The following is a 26,059-nucleotide window of genomic DNA, read 5'->3' on the forward strand; positions in this document are numbered from 1 at the left end:
TTTCCTTTGTACCTTTGCAACCCATCTGTTAACTCCATTCCTGTCCACAGCCAGCCATTGCTCTGTTTTTGGTCATCATAGATTTGTTTACAAGATCTTGAATTTATATAAATAGAATCATGCAATATGTAGATACTGTGTAAATGGTCAACAAACACAATGAAAAGATGCTCAATAGTTTTAGTCATCAGCAAAAAGTAAATTAAAACTACAGTGCGATACTGATACATACTGATTTGATTAGCTAAAATTACAAAGTTGGACTTCTTCAAGTGTTGACAATGATGTAAAGCAACTAGAGGTCATATATATATATATATGTATATATATATATGTATATATATATATGCATATATATATATATATATATATACATACATACAGCTATGGGGATGGAAAATGGTACAACCACTTTGAAAAAGTAGTTGGACAATTTGTTAAAAAGTTAAATGTCACCTACCATATGATCCAGCCATTCTACTTTAAGGAATTCATCCAAGAGAAGTGAAAGCCTATGTCCACACCAAGACTTGTATATGGATATTCATAACGGCTGTATTTGTAATAGCCTCAAACTTGAAAAACAAATGTCCATCCATATGTAAAAAGATAAATTATGGTATATTGATACAGTGTAAAATTAGTGAGCAAGAAAAAGGATAAACTATTGATACATTCAACAACATGGCTGAATCTTAAGGGCTTTATGTTTTTATTTTATTATTTTTTTTTATATTTTTATTTATTTAATTTACATCTAAGTTAGTTACCTTATAGTGCAACAATGATTTTAGGGGTAGATTCCTTAATGCCCCTTACCCATTTAGCCCATCCCCCCTCCCACAACCCCTCTAGTAGCCCTCTCATTGTTCTCCATATGTTTTGTCCCCCTCCCTGTTTTTATATTATTTTTGCTTCCCTTCCCTTATGTTCATCTGTTCTGTGTCTTAAAGTCCTCATATGGGCAAAGTCATATGATATTTGTCTTTCTCTGACTGACTAATTTTGCTTAGCATAATGCCCTCTAGTTCCACCCATATAGTTGCAAATGGCAAGATTTCATTCTTTTTGATTCCCAAGTAATACTCCATTGTATATATATACCACATCTTCTTTATCCATTCATCCATCGATAGACATTTGGGCTCATTCCATACTTTGGCTATTGTCGGTAGCACTGCTATAAACATTGGGGTACATGTGCCCCTTCGAAACAGCATCCCTGTATCCCTTGGATAAGTACCTAGTAGTACAATTGCTGGGTCATAGGGTAGTTCTATTTTCAATTTTTTGAAGAACCTCCATACTGTTTTCCAGAGTGGCTGCACTAGTTTGCATTCCCACCAGCAGTGCAGAAGAGATCCTCTTTCTCCACATCCTCCCCAACATCTGTTGTTGCCTGAGTTGTTGATGTTAAGCATTCTGACAGGGGTGAGGTGGTATCTCATTGTGGTTTTGATTTGTATTTCCCTGATGATGAGTGATGTTGAGCATTTTTTCATGTGTAAGCTGGCCATCTGGATGTCTTCTTTGGAGAAGTGTCTATTCATGTCTTTTGCCCATTTCTTCACTGGATTATTTGTTTTTGGGTGTTGAGTTTGATAAGTTCTTTATAGATTTTGGATACTAACCCTTTATCTGATATGTCATTTGCAAATATCTCTCCCTTTCTGTCAGTTGCCTTTTAGTTTTGCTGATTGTTTCCTTGGCTGTGCAGAAGCTTTTTATTTTGATGAGGTCTCAATAGTTCACTTTTGTTTTTGTTTCCCTTGTCTCTGGAGATGTGTTGAGTAAGAAGTTGCTGCGGCCAAGATCAAAGAGGTTTTTGCCTGCTTTCTTCTTGAGGATTTTGATGGCTCCCTGTTTTACATTTAGGTCTTTCATCCATTTTGAGTTTATTTTTGTGTATGGTGTAAGAAAGTGTTTCAGGTTCATTTTTCCACATGTTGCTGTCCAGTTTTCCCAGCACCACTTGATGAAGAGACCATCTTTTTTCCACTGAATATTCTTCCCTGCTTTGTCAAAGATTAGTTTGCCATACGTTTGTGGGTCTATTCTGGGTTCTCTATTCTGTTCCATTGATCTGAGTGTCCTTGTGCCAGTACCATACTGTCTTGATGATTACAGCTTTGTAATACAGCTTGAATTCTGGGATTGTGATGCCTCCTGCTTTGGTTTTCTTTTTCAAGATTGCCTTGACTATTTGGGGTCTTTTCTGGTTCCATACAAATTTTAGGATTGTTTGTTCTCACTCTGTGAAGAATGCTGGTATTATTTTGTTAGGGATTGCATTGAATATGTAGATTGCTTTGGGTAATATTGACATTTTAATAATATTTGTTCTTCCTATCCAGGAACATGGAATATTTTTCCATTTTTTGTATCTTCTTCAATTTCTTTCATAAGCTTTCTATAGTTTTCAAAATTTCAAGATATAAAATCAATGCATAGAAATCGGTTGGTTTCTTATACACCAACAATGAAGCAACAGAAAGAGAAATCAAGGAATCAATCCCATTTACAATAGCACCAAAAACCTTAAAATACCTAGAAATAAATCTAACCAAAGAGGTGAAAAATCTATACAAGGGCTTTATGTTTTTAAAGCTACTGTCTGCTTTTAAGGGGTTTTCAGTGATGGGAAGAGGTAATAAAGGGAGAAGGGAGATCTGGCTTTATTGTAACCATTTTAAGATTTTTTTCTCCCAGTATATACACAAGTTGGCTTCCCTGGTGTATATCAGATGTGGGGAGTGATACGCAGAGAAAATTTGAAATGTTAGGTGCCCTTTTTTCTGTCTTTTCTGTCTCCCTTCCTCCAGGTCAATTTCAGTCACGAAAGTAGTATTGAACTTTCCTGGCATGTCTTGAGTCAAACTACATAGTCTCAGATCTTCTCAGGCAGAGCTAATTCTAGATAGTAACAACATGAAATTATCATTTTAAAGTCTTTGCCCAAAAAAGCATAGGTCTCCAAGGAATGACAGACAGCTAAGGAAACTCTGAAGCTTATAGATCTGCCTATAAGCTACCTACTTAAGCGGTAGGTACTCTACCTACTTGAGTTCCCAAGGTCCAAGTAAAGACCCAGCAAAATCCTGAGAGCCCGGGTACATTTTATTTGGGTAATATTATTTCAAATTCATTATACTTTTAGGAAGCACATCTTGAATTAAAGCAAAAGAGGAACTATTTGAGAAGTAAAACCACTCTATTCCTTTAATGGAGACTCTCTCCCACAGCCTCGTTTCTTTTAGAATTTGTCATCCTTTTCATAAAGCTCTTCAAATTTGATATCCGCTTGCTGTATATTCAGCTATATCTCTGTTTGTGTTATTCATACTAAACCAAGTGATTGTTCTTCCTATTACAAAAAATCCCTGATTATGCATTTTGATATGGTCTGTTTGTCTGGAGGTTTCCAAGTAGTTCATGAGTATTATGAGCTTCATTTTTCTCATAAAGAGCAATTCCCAGTCTTCTCTAAGGTTTTCAACTAGAGCAATTAAAAAACTTTAACTTTTTTCACTCAATTTCATCTTACGTTGTTCCAATAAACCAAATGCATATTTCTCAAGCAGATAAAATGGCACGTATTCAGTGACTCCCACATCTGTATACATGACCCAGGCCAGGGTCACTTCCCCTGAAAGCAGTCCTCCACATCTGCAGGCACCCTGTGTGTTTCTCCATTTTTGTTTTGTCCAGATGTTTTATAATTGCCCTCATTCTCTCTCCTACAAAAGACCACCCCATGATATCAATTAAAAGCAATCTTCTGCTTCTATCAGTTCAGCCAACTTATGATAGGCAAAACCTCCTGGATGATGACAGGACCAGAATCTTCATCCAAGCTTAGAGATGGCAGATGATTTGGAAAGGCTTGATCAGCATGCACTTAACACAAGATGGAAAGCATGTTAGTTATCTTAAAGCAGTAAATGTAGAGGGGGGAGACACCTGGGTGGCTCAGTCGGTTAGGTGGTTAGGTGGCTGGGTGTCCAACTCTTGATCTCAGCTCAGGTCTTGATCTCAGGGTCATTAGTTCAAACCCTGAATTAGATTCCACCCTGGGCATGAAGACTACTTAAACAAAAAGTATAGAGAAAATAAAGAGCTCCACACACTTTTCAACTAATGGGAGGAGCATTACATTTTCATTCTTTTTAATACAATAAACATTTTAATCTGTTTGAGACTATTAACTTCTGTTTAAACATGATATCACAAGGTTGTAATTTAGAGTTCAAAAATAAAATTATTAGGTTTTTAAATACCTTAAATCAAATTAAATGTACTAAAAATTAAGAAATATAAATATGTCTTACATACATTTAGTCCTAACCTGAGTTTTCCAGAGAGCAAACGTTAAGAGAAAAAAATTCCTTACAGGTCACTTATTTGGGAAGTGATCCTGGGGAGCAGGGGTGGAGGGTAGAAGTGAGAATGGGCTCCAGAGAAGCCCTTTTGATTACCTCCACATCGACTGATTACCAACTTATCACAGAAATGGTATCTCATCTTATTCACAGTCCCGCCCACACCAAAGAGGAGGGTATTCTACCAGATGTGTATACCAGAGGGTGGAAATCTTGGGGCCATCTTAGATTCCTGCCTACTACATTGAGCTAAACATAGAACTAAAATCCTGTATTGAACAGATAGAAAATTATATATTGAACAGCTCAATAGATTAAGATGAAATGGAAGACAAACATAATCATACAAGAAATACATAAACATTTTAACTTCAGTTACATGATGTTTAAGGATAATTGCCTTATTTTTCACATGGATCGAAATATCTTGATGTTAAAAGTTGCCAAAGAGCCATCCATTTTCAAGTCATGGAAAACCATATTGATTATAGACCTATTGGTCCAGGTAATCATTTAAAAAATATATATAATTTAAGCTATAGACATAATAGCAACATTATAAAAGCTGGAGGGAAATGAGAAAAGAAAAATATTAGGGTGTGAGGGTAGAGCACTCATGAGTTAAATTGTGCTCCTCCCCACTTTTGATATGTGAGGACATAGTGAGGAGTGAACCAGGAAGCAAGCTCTCAACAGATGCTGAATCTGTTGACAACCTGATCTCAGACCTACAGCCTCCAGAACTGTGAGAAGCAAATTTCTGTTGTTTATAAACCACCCAATCTATGGTATTCTGGATAGCAGCTCCAACAGACTAAAGCATACACATTAAGGACAAAGACACTGAAGCTCAGAAGTGAGGTCACACAGTTAGCAAGTGGTAGAGCTGGGGTTTGAACTCAAGGAGACTGCATCCTACATTGGCATTCTAGATCTTACATTTCTTGGCAGTGGGCTTAATTGACTCTGATTACACAGTGTCATTTCCTTCAAAGACAGCAATCTAGGAGAGCAAGGAGGAAGTGAATAGCAGGATTTCTTTCACCTAATAGTCTATGATCCCTTCCAGGGTCCCACTGAGTGTACAGGCCTCTCCTACAAAAAGTTATGATTTACCCTTTAAGCTATAATCTCATAAATGTTTTCTCCTTTTCTTATTTATTTCATGTTATATTATTCAATAGTGTATTGAAAACACCTACCTTAATTATTACTACTTCAATTTTTTTTCTTCTGGAATCATTGCCCCATCTTGGAAAATTTCCAAATTTATATCAAAAATTAATGAGTGTATAAAGAGACATTCTTTTTATTCTATTTCACTTTGTTAGATCACCTGTTACTAGTTCAGTTCTGTTGGAGATCTCAAAGAACTATCATTCACACAAAGGAAAATGCATACATTAAAAAATATAATTCATGGGGCACCTGGGTGGCTCAGTTGGTTAAGCCACAGACTCTTGATTTCTGTTCAGGTCATGATCTCATGGTTTTGTGAGTTCAAGCCCCACATTGGGCTCTGTGCTGACAGTGCAGAGCCTGCGTGTGATTCTCTATCCCACTCTATTCATCTTTCTCTAAATAAATAAATAAACTTTAAAAAAATAATTCATGATTTTCCACCATCCTTTGGTAAAATGGCCCTCAATTTTCCTCTTCTGCCATTATTCTACTTCTCCATATACAGCCTTATTTTTCCTTTTTAATCGGCAAACCCACGGGAGTGAGTGGAAATTACATCTCTACTCTGAATAGAATATTTTTGCCCATCCCTACTCTTGAAAATAAAAGTGATAAAAGCAAACTATAAACTTTAACTTTTGTTATATCACTGTTTGCAAATTTATTTTTAAAATTATCCTTAAGTGAAAAAGTATAAATTATCAAATTATTTTAAAGTTAGCCTCTTAATCTTTCAGTAAATAATGATAAGGATGATGTATATGACTTGAATGAATCTAACCTCGGTTTTTTGTTGTTTTAAGAATACTTGGATTGAATTAGCTGAGTCTAGGAAATTGACCTTGCTTCACTTTCTATCCTACAGATTTATAGTTGTTACTAATTAATGTGATGAGGTGGGAGTTGAGAAGATAGGAAAAACCTCATACTCAAATGTTAGCATTAAAATTTTCCTGGAAATAAGGACATGAGATCCACATGCCAAATGAATAAAGTGTTTATTATAACCTCTCCCCAAATACTTAGATTAAAATAGAATATTATCTATTTTAAAGTAGTGTGATTATTATAAAATTAGAGGAATATTTTTGTGATTCAACTTAATCTGAATTGCTACTTAAGGGTTAATCTTCTCACCTTCATTTAGGTCGTTGTTACTCATTTATGCATGTAGTTAGTGGAAACTGGTGTTAAAAAAATCAACTGAGTAAATTTTTTTTTTCAACGTTTATTTATTTTTGGGACAGAGAGAGACAGAGCATGAACGGGGGAGGGGCAGAGAGAGAGGGAGACACAGAATCGGAAACAGGCTCCAGGCTCCGAGCCATCAGCCCAGAGCCCGACGTGGGGCTCGAACTCACCGACCGCGAGATCGTGACCTGGCTGAAGTCGGACGCTCAACCGACTGCGCCACCCAGGCGCCCCTGAGTAAATTTTTTAAAGATCTTACTGGCTGTATTCAATGACTTAGGAATCAAACAACATCCAATTTAGCAGATGGTAAGGAGCTTGGAGGAGCAGTACAAGATGACTTTTATGGGGAGAAAGGAATAGGAACAAGGAAGTCGCACTGGGCAAAAAGGCAAGTTGGTTATTGTAAAGTTACTTTAAGGGATGGCAGGGGTCTATCAGGGAAATTACCTAATTAGTGCTGATTGGGTGTCTCCTGATAGACTGATTTAAGATTCCATTTCTTGGAGAAGCCAATACTGTAACTAAATCTTCTAAGTCTCAGTTTGGTGACAGAAGGCTTACCATAGTGAACTCCATTTTGGGCCCATTGTCTCATTTTAACACTACATAAAAACACCAGGCACAGGCGAGTCAAATTCAAATTCAGCTGATAATGATTGAGAACTCCAGTGATCGGGGAAATGTAATGAACCCCCAGGATTTATTATCTTGTTCAAATTTCATGCAAATTTGGACTTAAGCACAACTCTTCCCTTAGAGTTGAGCAAAGTGTTTAAGAGAAGTTAAATTATGTACTGAAAGTTAAGTACATTAATTTAAGTAACTAAATGATAGAACTAGGGTGGAACTTCTAGTGAAATTAAGTCATATGCTCATTTGGGTAGAGAGGAAAGAGAGCTCAAGGTATTAGAGATCATTTCAGCCTATCTTTGGGGGGGGGTGGAACCACCAAAGTCTTCGTGGAGAGGATGAGTTGCAGTGAGATTACTAGTTTCCTTGACAAAGGCTCATGGTACATTTACTAGAAGAGGAACGTAAAAGAAGGAGTAAGTCAGAAAGTAAAGATGATGTTTTGGGAAATTAATTGAGATATTGATTGGCATTTGGAATTAGCATTGTCTTATCTCTCCTCTTTATAGTCAGACTTAAAAAAAAAACCGTCCGTGCTCATCGTCACCATTATCCTCTTATTACTCATGGGTTACCTGACTTTCAGCCACAGCACTTTGCTGACATGTCGTCAGTGACATCAGTGTCCCTAAGTCCAATAGATATTTTTTAGGCTTCATCTTTGTTAACCTTTTTTTCTATGTAAAACTATTGATAGCTCTTCTCCATTTTAGAAAAATCCTCCCAGGTTGTCCTGTCCCTGCACTCTCCCTGGTCTGAATCCTACTTTTGTTTTTCTTCCCTTTTCACTCTGTTCTACAATCTGCTCCTCTTTGCCAAATAACGGTTAACAGTACCCCAGCTGTTTTTTATTTCTATTCTGTATCCTTGGACAAGGTCATTTGTACCCACAGGTTCTGTTACTATTTCTTGATGCTTCACAAAGATACCTCTCTCTGGTCCAGACTGTTCCTCAAATTCATCATGTTCAACACTTTTTCACATACTCCCTCTTCCTTCCTCACAAACGGTCTTCTTGACCATTCCCTACCTTGGGAACTCACCACCGTCCCTAAAATTTTCTCTGTGCAACTGTCCACTAGCCCTACCACATCTCATAGTGCTGAATTAATGATCAAGGTCTATTGCTTTGACCTCCAGAATACATTGTAAGTCTGTCTGCCATTTTATTCTCCACCTCTGTTGTCCTAGGGTGGGTTATTCTCTCCCGTGGGAGCATTTTGAATAGCTTCCCACTCATGTGTGCAACGCAGTTTTCCTTCTTTTAGCCACTTTTCCACATCACAGCCAAGGTGAATTTTTCAAATTGTTACTCTTATCATAACATCCCATTTCTGAACAATCATTTTTCAAATAAAGACAAAATACCTTAATGTATATTAAAAGACTCCCTGCATAGTCCAATCTTTTCAACCTTGCCTCACTCTGTTCTCTCTTTGAGTTCCAGCAACCATATATTTACATGGTATTACATGCACCATGGTTTTTCTTATCTTAGGACATTTGCACATGCATATCCTTAGGCCCAGAACAGTTCCCTTCCTCCCTTCATCTTCTTACTGTATCCTCATTCCCAGCTCAAGTTTATTTATTCAGAAAAGAGATGGCCGCATCTGACTATATCACTGTTTATGCGATATGTGCTAATGAGATCATATGAACTGTTTTCATAACATATATTGCATTTATACTTATTATGTTATTAATTTGTGTGATGGCTTTCTCCCTCTATGTAGAACATGTGCTTGTTTTTGCTCACTATTGTAGGCCCCTAATTTGACATAATGCCTGTGCTGTAACAGATGAGGAATACATATTTACTGAGTAAATAAATAAGTAAATAATTTGATAAATGTAAGATTAGAGATCATGCCTTTGTTATAGAATTTCCCTTGAGATACCTTGCTTATCTCCCTTATTAGAAGAGTTGGCTTTGAAAGTAGACACTAATCTAATCCACTCACATTTCCCTTAAATATCTAAGCTGGAACACAGTTTAAGTGTTTTGTTAACATTTAAACTGGAAGAAAATATATAAGTGGAAATCAAAATTCAAATCAATGTTCTCTTTTTGATGTTTTAAGCAATATTCTTCCTACTCCTTGATAAGAATCAGAAATTCATGGGTGTTCTTCAAAGGAACAGAATCCAAGTAGGAACCTCTGAATATACATTTTTAAGTAGTTATCTCTGATATTAGAAGGCAAGTTTGAGAAATATCAATTTAACATTGTTAATATATTTATATTGATAATAGATGTAGTAATGAGAAAAAAAAACAATGACATCATTCACATGTCTTTTTTTTAAGTTTATTTATTTTGAGAGAGACAGCATGAGTAGGGGAAGGGCAGAGAGAGGGAGAGAGAGAATCCCAAGCAGACTCCACACTGTCAGTACAGAGCCCAACATGAGGCTCAAACCCATGAACGATGAGATCATGACCTGAGCCAAAATCAAGAGTTGGAAGCTCAACAAACTGAGCCACCCAGGCACCCCTTATTCACACATGTCTTAAGAAAAAAAAAATACATTCTTCTATTTTTCCTACCTCTTCTTTTCCCCACCTATACATTCATATTGATGTAGCCCAAAATCAATATTTATTTATAATAGACTTGCAAATTGTGCCTTATTTTTCCTGAATTATAAGTATACTTGAGATTTCATGTATCAATTTTTTTGCTACAGGCAGGAACACATTTGTCCTCCTGAATGATAAAGGAATTGTTACTTATGTCTCCAGGTTGGGGATACATTACTTAAGATTGGATGCTGATAGCATGGTTGTACTTAATGTGTAATTTATTGTAATCCTTAATGGTGCAATTATGTCTCATACATTTTACTGTATATTCTTTTGGGAAATCTCTATCTAAGTGCTAACATTTTTCTAAGTTCAACTGTGTGGGTTAAATTGTCTGGAAAATAGCTAGGCTGAGAAGGCCATGTTAAGATTATTACAGTAGCACTTTAGTGAAAAATTAGAGTGTCAAGAAAGAGTTGTACTCAGATGAGTGACCTCATATTGATTTTAAACAAAGGGACAAGTGGTTTCCTAGGGGAAAGAGAGAAAGGATCTTGTCTTTGGCTCAGCATTTTAAAATGATAATAAATCAGATCAATGACACTTTAATGGTTTCAGTTTTGGAACAGTCAAGATTTCTGCTAGGGTCGGATCAGGGTTTCAGAATTAGGGTTTCATAACTTAAAGATTGCTATTAAATATACTTCAAAGTGTCAGAATGAAAGTCAAGGCCCTGCAAAATTCCAGGAGCCTCTCCTTATTCAAAGGAAATGCTTTGTTTTTTAAAGAAAATGCTACACAAACTAGTATCTATGCTACATTCAGAAAAAACAGCAGTGGTGACTCCCAGCCCAAAAGCATTATCTACAAGACACCTTCTCAATGTGCACAACATGGCTCCCTGTCCTGCTACTTGGACTTGGTCAATCATCAGTCCTGCTTTTTACTGTACTGAAGTCAGTTCCCCATGTATGTGGTCTAAGGGAACATAAATAGTACCCTTATTTCATGGAAATTTAGTTTCTGACCACATCACCTTATGTTAAACAAAACTGAAAACTGGGAAGTAAGTAGAAGAGAACTTTGCCTCAAAAACCTGTCACAAAATCCATGCAATAATGTTACTGCTGTTAATTTATTATCTAATATTGCCCAGACTGTATTGTAGTGTTGTATTGTATTGTAGTGTTGTATCCAACACTAGCTGCAAAAATAGGGATTCCAAAAGGGAATCCTTACACTGTGCTTCCTCAAAAATATACAGCATTAAAGAAATGTTTAACTTGGTTTAATCTTGTATGTTAAAGGTTTGTCTGACAAAGCTCACCCTTCAATCCTTGCTTTTACTGATGTTGTCCCATGTAGGGAACTGTTCTATTAATTTGAAAGTATCTTGGTGACAGAGACCCCATATTAAACTTTAATGATTTCACAGAAGCTTTCAAAGTGAGTAGTTCTTTGTTAAAAATTTAATTAATGAGTGGGTCAGTGGATAGATAGATGGATGGAAGGATAAGCAAGTAAATAAATTAATAAAAACTCTTTGCCCTGGCATAATGAATGTAACATAGATACAGTAAAGATGAAATAAAGGTTGCTAAAGTCAGATGCTACCAGCAAGATGAACCAATATTTGCAAAATATACATATATAGAGAAAAATCGTCTAATATCCTTTTAATCAATGTAGTACCCTTTTAGAGGGCCTTTCTTCCAAATCTCTTCCTCTTTTACCTCCACTTGCCTTCAATCCCTTCCTCCTACCCAAGTAGGTTCTCTGTTACACTATGAACCCTCTTCATATTTCTGAATACAACATTACAATTGCAGGTTAAATTTTCTGCTCCTTTGATTAATAATCAATAATCTCTAACATGGATCAAGCCTTTTTTTCTATACATTCCACATGTACTGTCTCATTTATTCCTACGTTCTTGCCTGTAGCTACTGTTATTCTCATTTTATGGGTGTAGAAACTGAGGAGTTAATGACCTTGCTCCAGGGTATACAATTAATCAGTGAGAGAGTGGAGATATCAGCCCAGACACCCAACTGAAGGACCCTTACTTGGTACTGCTCTTTTCAATTTATATCCTCTTCCCACTAGAGAGGTTTCTCTTGTGTGTTTCTCTTTAAAGCCAAAGGTGTTTTTGCCAGGTTAGTCATCTTAGCCTCTCACATGTATGAGTCCCTGTGACCTGTGACAATGAATGAAGTAAAACCCACATGCCTAAATGAAACTAAGGCTATTGTTGCATTACAATATAGTAATTATTGTTCATCATAACAATGATGGGATATTAGGGAAAGAATAAAATATGTTGAATATATTCTATCTCAAAAGACAGAATAGTCTATAGTGCAGTTAAATAACTCATTATGGTTTAAGATACCTGGGTTTGAAAGGACCCAATACTCTAGTGATTTGAAAACACCCTATTTAGTAAGAAATCTCCCATATAGACAGATGATAATGTCCTTTACATTCCAGATGGCACAGTTTTATCATATTCTGCTTTTACACCTTGTGTATCAAAACAGAGCTTTTTCCGTTCAAAATTCATACTCAGCTATACTATTCCTGCTCTCCTTGTTGGAATAATAATAAAATATGGCCCTGTATGAGTTACTTGATGGAACAGTTTAAAACTGCAACATGTTTCCAATATAGTTCTAACACCCCTATTCAGTTGATGGTTGTAGCTTAATGTCACAATCAGTATGTGGATGTTTGATATGCCAATCTCCTGGGTTTGGAGAACTTGTAAAATGCTCTGGGCTCAGCTGGGCATTGTGTTGTCATACCTCACAAAGGTAATATAAACAGACACCTGCTGAGCCTCTGCTGAGAAGGGGTTTCAAGATAGGCCTCTCCTGAAGTAAGACTCCATTTAACTTACAAGCGAAAAAAGACTTCCAAAGTGAAAATATTTTCTTCAGAAGGTAAATAACACCTTTTATAGACTAATATATGCTCTTCAGAAAGTCAAATTGTGTACATTCACCATTCACACTGTGTGAGTCTAATAGATTGCAAAGCTGATTTTAACACGGTCTGTCCATTATGCACGAGAGAAGATCTGCCCCTTCAAATGTCTAAAAATTGAAATTTAGGCTAGTTATATTTTTAGAATTGAAACACAATTGAGAGATAGCAGAGCGTACATGCACAGTAAGTCCACTGAATCTTTTTTAAAAGCTTTTTATTGAATTTTTTAATCAAGAAAAGGCCTGTGAAGAGTGCCTGGGTAGCTCAGTCAGTTAAGCGTATGACTTTGGCTCAGGTCATGATCTCATCATTTGTGAGTTTGAGCCCCGCGTCAGGCTCCGTGCTGACAGCTCAGAGCCTGGAGCCTGCTTCAGATTCTTGTCTCCCTCTCTCTCCTCCTCCCCTGCTTGTGCTCTGTCTCTTTGTCTCTCAAAAATAAATAAATGTTAAAAAATATTTTTTAAAAAGCCCTGTGAATTATATAAGAAAATTTACACCCCTAACTGGTTGGACTTTGACTCATAATTGAAAGAACGACTAAGTAACTGGCAGGTTTCATTAGTTTAAAAAACACTTTTTAAACTGTGTTTAGCAAAGGTGTTTTAGGTTTTCATGAAGCATGAGATGATATAGGCAATTATAGTCAGCAACTTGCCTCCATGTTTTATATCAAGAAGATAAGATTATTGAAATTTGCTAGATTTGAGGAGTTTATAAATTTAAGAAAGGACAATAAAAGAAACCTAAAAATTTTGTGATTATACACCCCACACACACGATTAATGGAAATGATGTAATTCCTAAATCTCTATCAAAGACCACAATTGCTAAACTTAATGGAGAATAAGCCTTTATGGATTTTTGACTGACATCTATCTCAAACAACTAAATATACTTATAAACACCTCAGTGAAGGAAATATTTTTTACATAAAGATATGTTAAAATGTGAGAAATTTAAAAGAAAAAATAAGTTCAAGTTATAGAAAATATACAAATAAGAGTGTCACTATTATCTACTTGGATTTATAGCCATTAAAGGGTAATTTATTCATGAACTCTGCAAGTTATACTGTAAATTTTAAGATATAAACATTTTCCAAAGCTCTATGATAGAACTTTGGGCACATGATTTGTACTCTTTCAAAATGTTACAGATAGGGTCATTTTTAGTGAAGATGGGATTAGCTTTAAAAGTTATTGATACTTGGTGAAAATAGGATTTATGTTTGTAAAGTGATTATGTACATATGCAGTTTCAGAGTCTGCCCCCCCTTTTTTTTAATGATCCCATTTTCTTGTTATTTTTTTTTTTTTAAGTTTACTTACTTAGAAACAGAGAGACAGCATGAGTTGGGGAGGCGCAGAGAGAGAATCCCAAACAAGTTTTGCACTGTGAGCACAGAGCCCAACTTGGGACTCGAACTCACAAACCATGAGATCATGATCTGGGCCAAAATCAAGAGTTGAATGCTTAACCGAACTAAGTCACCCACGTGCCTGGAATCTGTCCCATTTTTAAGGTGACAGAGTTGCTTTTACAAAGCTTAAAGATAGTTTTTTTTTTTAAGAATATAAAGACATTAGTAGTAAATCTAAGCAGGTTACCCTCTAATTAATATAAAGATAGCATAAAAAGTTTTGATATGAAATGTCTAAAGATTCTAAAGATTGGTTCTTTTATTACTGTGTTGTTCCTTTATTACTGTTCTAGGGACAGTGCTTCATATGACATAATTCTATCTGTACAAGCTGGTACACCAGAGAAATGCTCACATTTTAAGGTTTGTTTTGGAATGAATCTGTTGTTACAAGCCTTTGCGATAATGCTACTATTCATTATCCAAAGCCTCAAAAAATATATTTGACTTACATGTCTGCTCCGGATCACCAGTCTTGTTTCAAGCCTTCTGAGATAATCTAGACAGGTTTCTTTTATATATATTCTTTTATATATATTCTAAATATATATATATATATTTCTTTTATATATATTTATATATTATATATATATTATATATAAATATATATTTATATATATATATATAGACAGGTTTATTTTATATATATATATATAAATCATATATATATATACACATATATATATACATATATATATACATATATATATATATACACACACATACATACATACACACAGAGAAACAGGGAGAGAGGGAGAAACACACACATATATATACATATATACATATATATGTACTTATGTACACATAAGTACATATATATGTATATATACATACACACAGAGAAACAGGGAGAGAGAAAATCCCAAGCAGGCAGTGTGAAGCCCAATTCAGGGCTCAAACTCATGAGCCATGAGAGCATGACCTGAGCCAAAATCAAGAGTCTTAACGGACTATGCCAACCAGTCTCCCCATACATAGGTTTCTTTTTACTAAGGCATCAGTGTGACAACAAAGGCAAGAGTGATGTTGCTTTCTTTTCAAATGTCTTTAGGATGGTACTATTATTTCTTAGAATAGTGATGGGTATGACTTCCTCTCTAGAAGTTTGTATCATTCCTATCGATACCAATAAGACATGGTAAATAGCTTTGAGAAAATAGAGATTGCTAACATATTCATTTGTTACACATAACAGCCTCATTTGGAATATAAAGTAAATAGATAAAGATTTACTGACTGGAAACTTTACCAAATGCATTCAAGAATTTTTTTAGGTCTGAATTACGTAGAAAATAAATGATGTTTTTTTAGTTTTGATACATCATTGTGTTTAGACTTTTTTTTTATTATTCCTTGCTACCACACCAAGAATGTTAAGACAGAGCTGTGAACTTAAAAAAAATTGTTAAGTTTATTCATTTCAAGAGAGACAGAGAGCACGTGGTGGAGGGGCAGAGAGGGAGGGAGAGAGAGAATCCCAAGCAGGCTCCACATCATTAGTGCACAGCCCCACGTGGGGCTCGAACCCATAAAGCATGAGACCATGACCTGAGCTGAAACCAAGAGCCAGACTTAACGAACTAAACCACCCAGGCACCCCAATGCTGTGACGTTCAAAACAAACAGAAATACATGCACAAGGTGTAAACAGAACATACATACAACTGTTTTTTTTTTTTTTAACATTTATTTATTTTTGAAACAGAGAGAGAGCATGAACGGGGGAGGGTCAGAAAGAGGGAGACACAGAATCTGAAACAGGCTCCAGGCTCTGAGCTGTCAGCACAAAGCCCGATGCGGGGCTCGAACTCACAGACCGCGAGATCATGACCTGAGCCAAAGTCGGCCGCTTAACCAAATGAGCCACCCAGGTGCCCCACAACTGTGTTTATCTCAATGTGGGTTACAAATGGAGAGAAGGAGGAATATTCTAGGAAGGAGCACATTTGTGAGTGGATTTAGATTGAAGAATGGTAAGATGGGACTTGACAGGTAAAAACGTACCTGGCCATGGAGAATGTAGAAAGCAAAATGGAGTCTCTCAGGTCAAGCAGGGGCCTGTGTCCAGCAATGACACAAGCAGTTAAAGGTACTGCACTAGGAGATATCGCCGGGACCAGCATCAGCTGACACCCCAGAACTGGTAACAGGCAGAACCAGAGGAGGTCTGCAGGGACCCAAGACAGATTAAATCCCTTTCAACGGGGGAGGACTTTTGCAGCAAACTGCCAGACTCCTCAGACCTGACCCCTCTGTGTCTGACCACTTAAAAAAGACAACTGCGCTGAAATCTCTGCTTGACTCATTTCCGAATGCAAATGAGAGCCTTCACTGCTTGAACAAAATAAGCAGTAAGCGCAGAGAGCTGACCCGGCCCAGACAGAGGCCTCATCTCAACTGCGCACCCACAGACTGACTTGGTGTTTGGTTCGTTAACTTCCTGCACGCTTCTGTCATCTTGTTTGCTGGGCGGTTGGTCTTCTGTCCTGCTCTGCGTGCCAGGTAAGAAGCCAAGTTTAATCACATGGTGAAATGTCATTGAGTTGGGAATCCTGAACCTGCTTTATAATTGTGAGTAACTTTGCTTTATGAGTGAATAAAGCTGACGCGGTGGAAAGACACATCTCGTGTGTGCACCTTCATAGCGTGCTCATGACAGACAGTTTAAGTAGCGGTCCCAGATATCTCTGCAAGAGAGAGACTTGGACTCCACAAGGGATAGTGATGATGGAAAAAAGCAGGCAATTAAAGAAATACTTAGCATGCAGAATGAGTAAAACTTGTGAGTAATGTGAGAAGGGAATTAGACAAGAGAAAACAGAAAGGTAAAGCCTAAAGTGTTCTGAGGAGAGATAGATTCGGTGATTTTAAATTTAATTAAACTCATTAAATCATGAGTTTAATTTTAAAAGTGTTGAGTTTTATTTGTATATGTCCCAAGAGGCAGTTAAGATACACATCTAGAGATCAGAAGACTGATCTTACCTAGAAAAGAATGAAGTCATAAAAGTACTTAAGATTCCTAACAGAGTATATGTAGAGTAGTAAAAGAGGATGTAGATATGTATTTTTAGTAATACTAATATTGACAAGCTGTTCAGAAGAATTGGAAGAGAAGGAACCAGATAGGAGGAAAATATTGTACTCCATAGGCCAAAGAATAGAAGCTTTCCAGGAAAAATTGGTAAACGACCATTGCTTCATTCAGTTATGCACAAATACTCATGAAGTTCTTACTTTGCATCAAGCACAGGTATGGAAAAGCCCTATATGGGCTGTACCTTTAGGGAACTTACAGAAACATGGGAAAACAAATGTAAATGAAATAATTACACAAATATTTCATTGTATATTTCAATATGTCATAAAGAGTAAGTGTATTATAAGGAGCTATAAAAATACAAAGTAGGTGTACTTCTGAGGTCTGGGAACCCCTATCTGAAGAGGTAAACTCTTGATTTGAGATTTAAGGAATAATGTAGAAGCTAGTAAGGCACGAAGCAGGAGGGGGGCAGTTCTGACAATGAAACAGCAAATGTTATGGACCTACTATGTGAGGGATTTGGCCATGTACCCGGAGCCCTACAAGTTAACCTGAAGCTTTATTTTAGCATGAGAATAATCTCAGCTTCCAGGAGTTTTTTAAAAAAAAATAATTATTACTTTTAAGCAATCAACCATGCAGGGAAGGTGGTCCTAGATAGGACAGGGATGTTGGAGTTTGGTACATTTCCATTTTAGACTGAGAGGTAATTATGGGAAATATGAACTTATTTATTAATTTATTAATTATCCCATTACCTGTAATATGTGTGAGATACTATGGGGAAGAGTGAGTGTTATATTTTTAAAAATCATCTTTATCATTATAATTTGAGGGATAATTTATATAGTTACCCATTTTAAGTGCATAATTCAAAAATTTGCTATTTTGCCAAGTTGTCACATTATCTTTAATCAAATTTTTATACATTAATCAATACAATTTTCCTCCCAGTATGGCAAAGGACTCTTATCAGCCTGAACAGTGAAATGTTGCCCTTGTGAAGCCTTTTACTAGGGCCAATGTTAGATGCTTGATTCGTCTACCCCGGCAACAAATAGCAATTCTATGCCCTCAACTGAAAACTGAAACGTAGGGGTGCCCGGATGGCTCAGTCAGTTGAGCATTGGACTCTTGGTTTCTGTGTGGTCACAACAGAATTTATTGATTAAGCTTGCTGTGTTATACGGTGACAATTCGTGGCACCCCAAATGATTACAACAGTAACATCAAAGGTCACTGATCACAGGTCATCGCAACAAATATAGTAATGAAAATGTTTGAAATATTGCCAGAATTACCAAAATGTGACAGAGACATGAAGTGGCAGATGCTGTTGGAAAAATGGCCCCGAAAGACTTGCTTGAGAGGGGGGTCAAACCTTGACAGGCCTTCAATTTATAGACAAAGGATACTACAAAGCACAGTAAAGCAAAGTGCAGGGAGACAAGATGTGCCTGCGTATAAATGTACATCAATATTTTTAATGTGATAAAATATTCGGATTCTAATTGGGTAGGGTACATAATCACAGCATAGGTCATCTTTATCTTTGGCATTCTGCATGCGGTGCTTTTTTTTTTTTTTTTTTTTTTTTAACGTTTATTTATTTTTGGGACAGAGAGAGACAGAGCATGAACGGGGGAGGGGCAGAGAGAGAGGGAGACACAGAATCGGAAACAGGCTCCAGGCTCTGAACCATCAGCCCAGAGCCTGACGCGGGGCTCGAACTCACAGACCGCGAGATCGTGACCTGGCTGAAGTCGGATGCTTAACCGACTGCGCCACCCAGGCGCCCCGGTGCATGCGGTGCTTTTCATGCCTAACTTTCTTATGCAAGTCCAGTCACCTAGTATGTTCTCCAGTGTAAGCCTTTTAATATGTTGTAGAAACAGTCACCCCTGGTTCTGATATTATAATGGCATGTCACAGGTGGCCATTTTTCTTTTTCAAAAAAGAAAACACAGCAATATCCACTGAAAAGAATGTTTTCAATCACATATATGTGCAAGGTTTAGTTCCAATCTGATGAATTTAGAAAAGATGAATGTCTCTCAAATAATCACTTTGCTTATAGGTCTCATTTATTCTTTGTTTCCTGAAGGGTGTCAAAGTTAGAGAGCCCTGACTGTCCCGGGAATTAAATTAGGGCCTTTTTTATTTCCTTTTTCTTTCATGTGACTGTACTTATTTCTTAACTAGTGTGACAAATGTGGCTTAAAATAAAAATTGTGCTATTACTAATGAAACACGTGTTTGGCAGCAACAGGGCTGGTAACAACAAAATGTCACAGGGCACTTATTTTCTTGTTGATTTGGTGGAGCGGCGATTAGGGAAAAAGTTGTAATAAACACAATAATGGGATGCTTAATGTGATAGCCGGGTGGAATTTTACTTTGATTTATTGAAAAGAAACACATTAATAAGCAGCCATTTAATTACTATTCATGAAACCTAGTGGTTAAACATCAAATTATTTTTCTCCTACATTTCTCTGTAAGCTAATCAAGATTTTAGACACAATATTTTAGAAACAATATGGAAAACCACACTGTACAAAACTAATGATAACTTAGATTTAAACAACAGGTTCAAAATGTCAAAAAAAAAAAAAAGAAATTAGAGCATGAGAAAAGACTAAGTATCTGTATATCACGAAACAAATTTGGACCTATTTCGATAGATTTGTTATTCACAGATTTGGCTCAAATAGTGCACATTATGATTATCAGAAGATGATCAGATCCTACTGACCTGGGAAGCACAACAAAGTTATATTTCTTAGTAGGATTTTATTATCTGTCTCATTAAAGCTGTTGGCCATCTAAATTTATTATTTGTGCAACATTTGGGTAGAAAAACACATGATGTTAGTGTGCCCCCATGTGGCTGGAGACTAGTAGCTAAGATTGTCAGGAAAGGCCTAAAAAGAAAGAAGGCCCCAGCTGGTTAGATTATCAATTAATTGAATACTTACTGCAACAAGATGGAGGGTCGCCTCTCCTATTTTTAAAGTTATTCTAAGTGAGAGGATTCACAGTTGCTCCTATAGTTCTTACAAATATCTTATTTTTAGTAGTTGACTCATGTTAACCAGCTCATCCACTGCTGATTCTGAAGTGATGTCACAGAGGAAAAACCTATGTCCACACACAAAATTTATTTTTCCTCACATATTGTTTGACTAAGTCAAGCCTGAATGATTCTGTGCAAATATTTGAAAATATATTTCGTGGTTAAATAAGATAATGGATCAAGTAAAAAAAACAAAAACAAAAACAAAAAAACCCGTGTTAGGACAGGCCCACAGCCTGAAGAATTAGCTTGCCAATTTGTAGGATACACTTGAAGACTGGTGTTGGTTTATAAATTCTGTTAATCAATAGGATATGGGATATCTATAATGTATGTGGTAGATTTCCTAGAATTTGAAAACCCTTTTCTATAGAGCTTCTTTTTAGAGTCACCAACTTTAATATTTGATTCAAGGGTATTACCAATTCATACTCTTCTTGAATTAATTCTGTAGTCACTAGTCCCAAGGTGCAAAGACTTATCTGTTCACCAGTCCACACTTCTGGAAAAACTCTGCAAGGATTAATTGTTGGTGACCCCATTAGATGGAAGCCTGCCCCAGATCTCTGAGGTACTGTAGTGTGTCCACAGTTGGGCACATTTTAGAAGTGAAAGAGTTGGGAGTGTTACGAATCTAAGGCATGAGGATTTGAGAACATTCTGAGTGAGGAAGAGAGACCTCAAATAACAGAAAAGGAAAATATCAGTATAATAATATTTGAACTTTGACAAAGGCTAAGACTGCCTCTTTGAGACACTAGCAAAGCAACAACACTAACTGTGCAGTTGGAATATTGAATTCTAACCAACTTTAACATTGCTGGTCTCAGTACAAGTTTCTTCTGGGTAAAGCCAGAAGATTTTTCCAGATTTCCCAGATTTTCCATTTGTTACTCTAATTAGTTCAAAATACTGTGCTTCTACGCCAACCTTTTCAATTAAAAACTTAAAAAGTAAAATCACAAATGGACTCAATTTTAAGGAGGGTGATCATTTAAGAAATAATGCAAACATCTATTTTCTGTACTAAAAATGTCTCTTTTTAATGTAAATGCATTGTTTAGCATAACAACAATTTGTGATTGTGAAGAAATTTTTAAAATTCCGAGCATAGGGTAGGAAGGAATTTAAGGGTTTCCCCCCTCCCATAATCCAAACTGACCTCTAATTTTGGCTTGGTCATTTAACATATTTTTAAAATTTCTCACAGAATGGTATTTTACAACGTTTCTACTTGTCATTTTTTTTTGCACAGATTGAAATGAGTTATGTATTTGTAAAAGATAAAATGAACCATTTCTGACCCCATGCTTTACACCAAAAAGAGAAATCCTAAGGGTAAGACAGAGTCAAAATCCAAATAATAATAGTAACATTTCACAAAACATCTTGCTCATTTACTGGAAATTGTCTTCACACTGGTAGAGAAAAGCAGGCTAAAGGAGAATGGGAGAAAATAAAAAGATAAAGCAATAGATGAAATGATAGCATTTGCAATCTTAATGTAAAATCTCTTAACATTGAATATCTCCTAGCACATTATTGGTTTTAGTCATATAGATATTGGTTCAGCCAGAAAAATTTATTAAATTCTCACACTAAATGTTTGCCTTTTTTTTTTGTCCTTGCTATCTTAGGCTCCTTAAAAATTTATATTCTGCAAAGAAATTTCCAATTAATTTTTCTTACTATGAAATTTTTGTAGGAATGTATTTGTTGAAAACTCCTTTATGGTTTTGAAAATAAAGCCACAGACACTCCAGTCAAGGCTACTTATGGAATAGTGATAATTCTTAAGTGTTTAGAATGGAAATGTTACAGAACCATGAAGAAGTGACATTGAGACAAAACTACCTGAATTCATCAGATTGGCAAATGGGTTAATTTACCTTTTCCTCATCTAGCTTGTAAAAACCTAATTAGCTCTCTTTTCAGGGTAGTTAGAAATCTCATGCATTGACCTACTATTCTGACCTATGTATCATCTTTTTCCCATGGTAGAAGGCAAACAGTATTAAGACCTGTTTGAAAAGTATATGTTATAAATGTTACACACTTCAAGAAAGGAAGAAGTCATCTTTTTTTGCAATTCATATGATTAGGTTTGTAAGGCACCAGATTAGGTTTTAAAAAAACAGGCTTGACCATTAGCATACTGTATAGCATTTAGAATGGACCTTACAGTACTGAAAAGCTCAATGTTTCTCTTCCACAAAATCTCCTAATTACTCACTCTTACTTCCTACTTCTTATTCATAAAAGCAAAACATACTAGTGTTAAGAAACTGAATTATTTTCCTCTCTGTGGTTAAAATTGTTGTTCCTAAACCATCAATTGTAATAATGCTCCATGCCACTCTGGAGCAAAATGTGAGAATAAGTACTCCATTAAGGACTGTTGTTCAGCCTGAACAGCCTTATGCTATATATTTGACCATACACGGTCCCATTTTTTTTTTTTTTAATTTTTTTTTCAACGTTTATTTATTTTGGGGACAGAGAGAGACAGAGCACGAACGGGGGAGGGGCAGAGAGAGAGGGAGATACAGAATCCGAAACAGGCTCCAGGCTCTGAGCCATCAGTCCAGAGCCCGACGCGGGGCTCAAACTCACGGACCGCGAGATCGTGACCTGACTGAAGTCGGACGCTTAACCGACTGCGCCACCCAGGCGCCCCTACACGGTCCCATTTTTAACTAGGCTGATACAAAATGATATTGTGTTAAAATCTTCAATATAAGGTAAAATTCAGCATTAATCACTTTTTTCAAAGGAAAACATGACAGATAAAATTACGTGCATTTCTTTTGCATATAAAATTTCCTATCAACAAGTACATGTAGAGTGAACATTTCATTAGCAGCTTACTGAATAGGAGTAATGGGCCAATAATAAATAGTCTTTATAGTACAGGCACAATTACATATCAGTGAAAACAAATGCCTCTCAAATTCTAGCCAATGAAAATAATATGGGATACTTTGCATTTTTTCATTGTTCTATAATTAAAAATAGACCACAATACAGAAATTTCCTACCAAGAAAATTCAGTGTCAGTGATATGTACTGATAGAGCTTTACCAAAATGTATATTTTCAGACCTAAGGACATCAGACATCAAAGACACCCCCATCCTCACGGTGCCAAAGAAACTGAAACATCCAGAGAGAGCTGACAGTATATTAAAATTTTTATATGAAAAATTTTTGTTTTATAACACTAGTTATATTTCTAGATAAGTTAATATTATTAAAACTAAACACATCACACAGCACCTTTCCTTTTATATCTTGAAAAGTGTACAAGAACAAGAGTGGAAGAAAAAAGGGCTGATTAGAAAAGCCCACAGTCTTTTAGATTCTCTTTGATAATTATATCTGTAACCGCATCAAACACGAACTTGACATTTTGGGTATCTGTAGCACAGGTCATGTGGGAATAAATTTCCTTATCTTCTTTTTTTAAATTCAGGTCTAGAAACTGGTTTTTGATGTAGTTCCCTGCATCTTCAAATGTATTTGGTCCTTGTTACAAAAAGAAATAAAGAAATGTTAATTGCATTTAAAAATGAATGAAGTTAGAAATAATATCAGTAGGTTTTAGCATTTTACTTTGTGTGCTACTATTTGATATACTCACTATTGAAAAATCAAGATGGCAATGGTCACTTATCAGGGATTCATGCAGTGTTACGTTGCTGGGAACTATGCTTACCCAGCTGGGTAGGGACTTCATTTGGCTGAAATGCTCACAATACAGTAAGAATACAAACATATATACATAAATAAGCTAGTAATGAAGCTTATATACATGGCAAAGGCTGTGCATGTCTATGTGTATGTGGGTGTGTGTATGTGCTTTAATATGAACTAAAAGAATAGAAATTGGAGATGAGTAGAATACAGAATGAGGGTGGTATTTGAGCTGGATCTTGAGGGGTAGCTAGAAGAGAGAAGGAAATAGCATGAGTGAAGGCCAAAAGAGGGAGAAGGGCCTGTGTCACTAGCCTTGAAGGTAGGGTTGAGCAGCAAGTGTGCACTTTGCAGAATCTGGTTGGAATTGCAGCAAATCAAGTAGAAAGGATGGCATGGGTCAGATTAGAGACTATGTTGCTAACTAAACAAAGGGCTTGAAATGACCTATGTAAAACTAGAGACAGCTGTTCTTTTTTTGAAGCTTATTTGTTTGAGAGAGAGAGAATACACAAGCAGCAGGGGCAGAGAGTGAGGGAAATAAAATCCGAAGCAGGCTCCAGCCTTTGAGCTGTCAGCACAGAGCCTGACGCAGGTCTCTAACACACAGACCGTGAGATCATGATTTGAGCCAAAGCTGGATCCTTGCTTCACTGACTGAGCCACCCAGGCACCCCAAGACAGCTATTCTTGACTGATGCTTTAGTAGAACTAAATGGAGAGTCGATGAAAGGTGGGCTTGGGAATGTTTAAACTGGAAGCAGAAGACACAATGGATCAATAAAAATACAAATGGTAATAAACACAAGGTAGCCAAAAGTGATCTGTTGGTGGGCTTTATAACAGAATATACTTGGTGGGGACCTAACACACGATAGGGCAGTAGCATAAAGATTTCCCAAGGAGATGAGATTTTGTTCCCCACTTTATTGTATCTAGGAGACAAATGCCATGAGGGACAATCGTTATAACCATGTAACATGGCTAAAATCCAAAACACTAACAACACCAAATGCTGGCAAAGATGTTGAGCCATAGGAACTCTAATTCATTGCTGGTAGAGATGAGAAATGGTACAGCCACTTGGGAAGGCAGTTGGGCAGTTTCTTATAAAGCTAAACATGGTATTAGCATACAGTCCAGCAAATATGCTTCTATGTATTTACACAAAAACTTATGTGTGCACAGAATCACGAAGATAGATGTTTATAGCAGCGTTATTCAGAATTGCGAAAAATTGGAAGTAATTCGGGTGTCCTTCTATAGGCGAAAGGTTAAAGAAACTAGTTTCTTTATGGAATGGAATACTATTCAACAATAAAAGGAAATGGACTATCAACCCATGAAAAGTGGTGGAGGGAATTTAAATGTATATTGCGTTTAAAAATGAAAGCAAAAATAGTCTGTCAGAAAATGCCATATATTGTATGATTGCAGCTATATGCGTTCTGGAAAGGGCACAGCTATAGATAAAAAGATCAGAGGTTGCCACGAGAGAGAAGGGAGGGGAAAAACATAAATTTATAGTGGAACACAGATGATTTTTATGGCAGTGAAATGATTCTGTATGTTACTGTCATGGTGGATACATGACATGAATTTGGGAGAGCATACAGAACTGAGTAACACAGAGAGCCCCACTGAAAACTATAGACTTTAGTTATAGTGTATCAATATCTATCAGTCAGTTGTAACAAATACACCACATCAAGGCAAAATGTTAATAATAGGGGAAACCAGAATGTGACCACAGAGGGAGTATATGGAAACTCTGTATTTTCTGTTCATTTTTCCTGTAAACTAAAGACTGCTCTAAGAAATAGTCGATTAGTTAGAAGAAAACATAAAGAGCTTTACTTAGTCTATATTTAGTTTGTAGTATTCAACATGGAATCGTGACTATATTTAATCACATGATACAA

The 26,059-nt window shown here is 36.3% G+C and overlaps 1 protein-coding gene across 1 annotated transcript in view; it reads right to left on the minus strand.

Annotated features, from left to right (window-relative positions):
• Window positions 1-23,131: 23,131 nt before the first annotated feature.
• GNAT3 (G protein subunit alpha transducin 3) overlaps window positions 23,132-26,059 on the minus strand; it is a 60,486-nt gene continuing 57,558 nt past the window's right edge. The window contains exon 8 of the mRNA XM_045494619.1: window positions 23,132-23,969. Within this exon, the coding sequence (XP_045350575.1) occupies window positions 23,779-23,969 (191 nt within the window). The 3' untranslated portion in view covers window positions 23,132-23,778. The remainder of the gene's footprint in view (window positions 23,970-26,059) is intronic.

Source organism: Leopardus geoffroyi, chromosome A2 (genome assembly GCF_018350155.1).
Source record: "Leopardus geoffroyi isolate Oge1 chromosome A2, O.geoffroyi_Oge1_pat1.0, whole genome shotgun sequence".
Classification (NCBI taxonomy): domain Eukaryota; kingdom Metazoa; phylum Chordata; class Mammalia; order Carnivora; family Felidae; genus Leopardus; species Leopardus geoffroyi.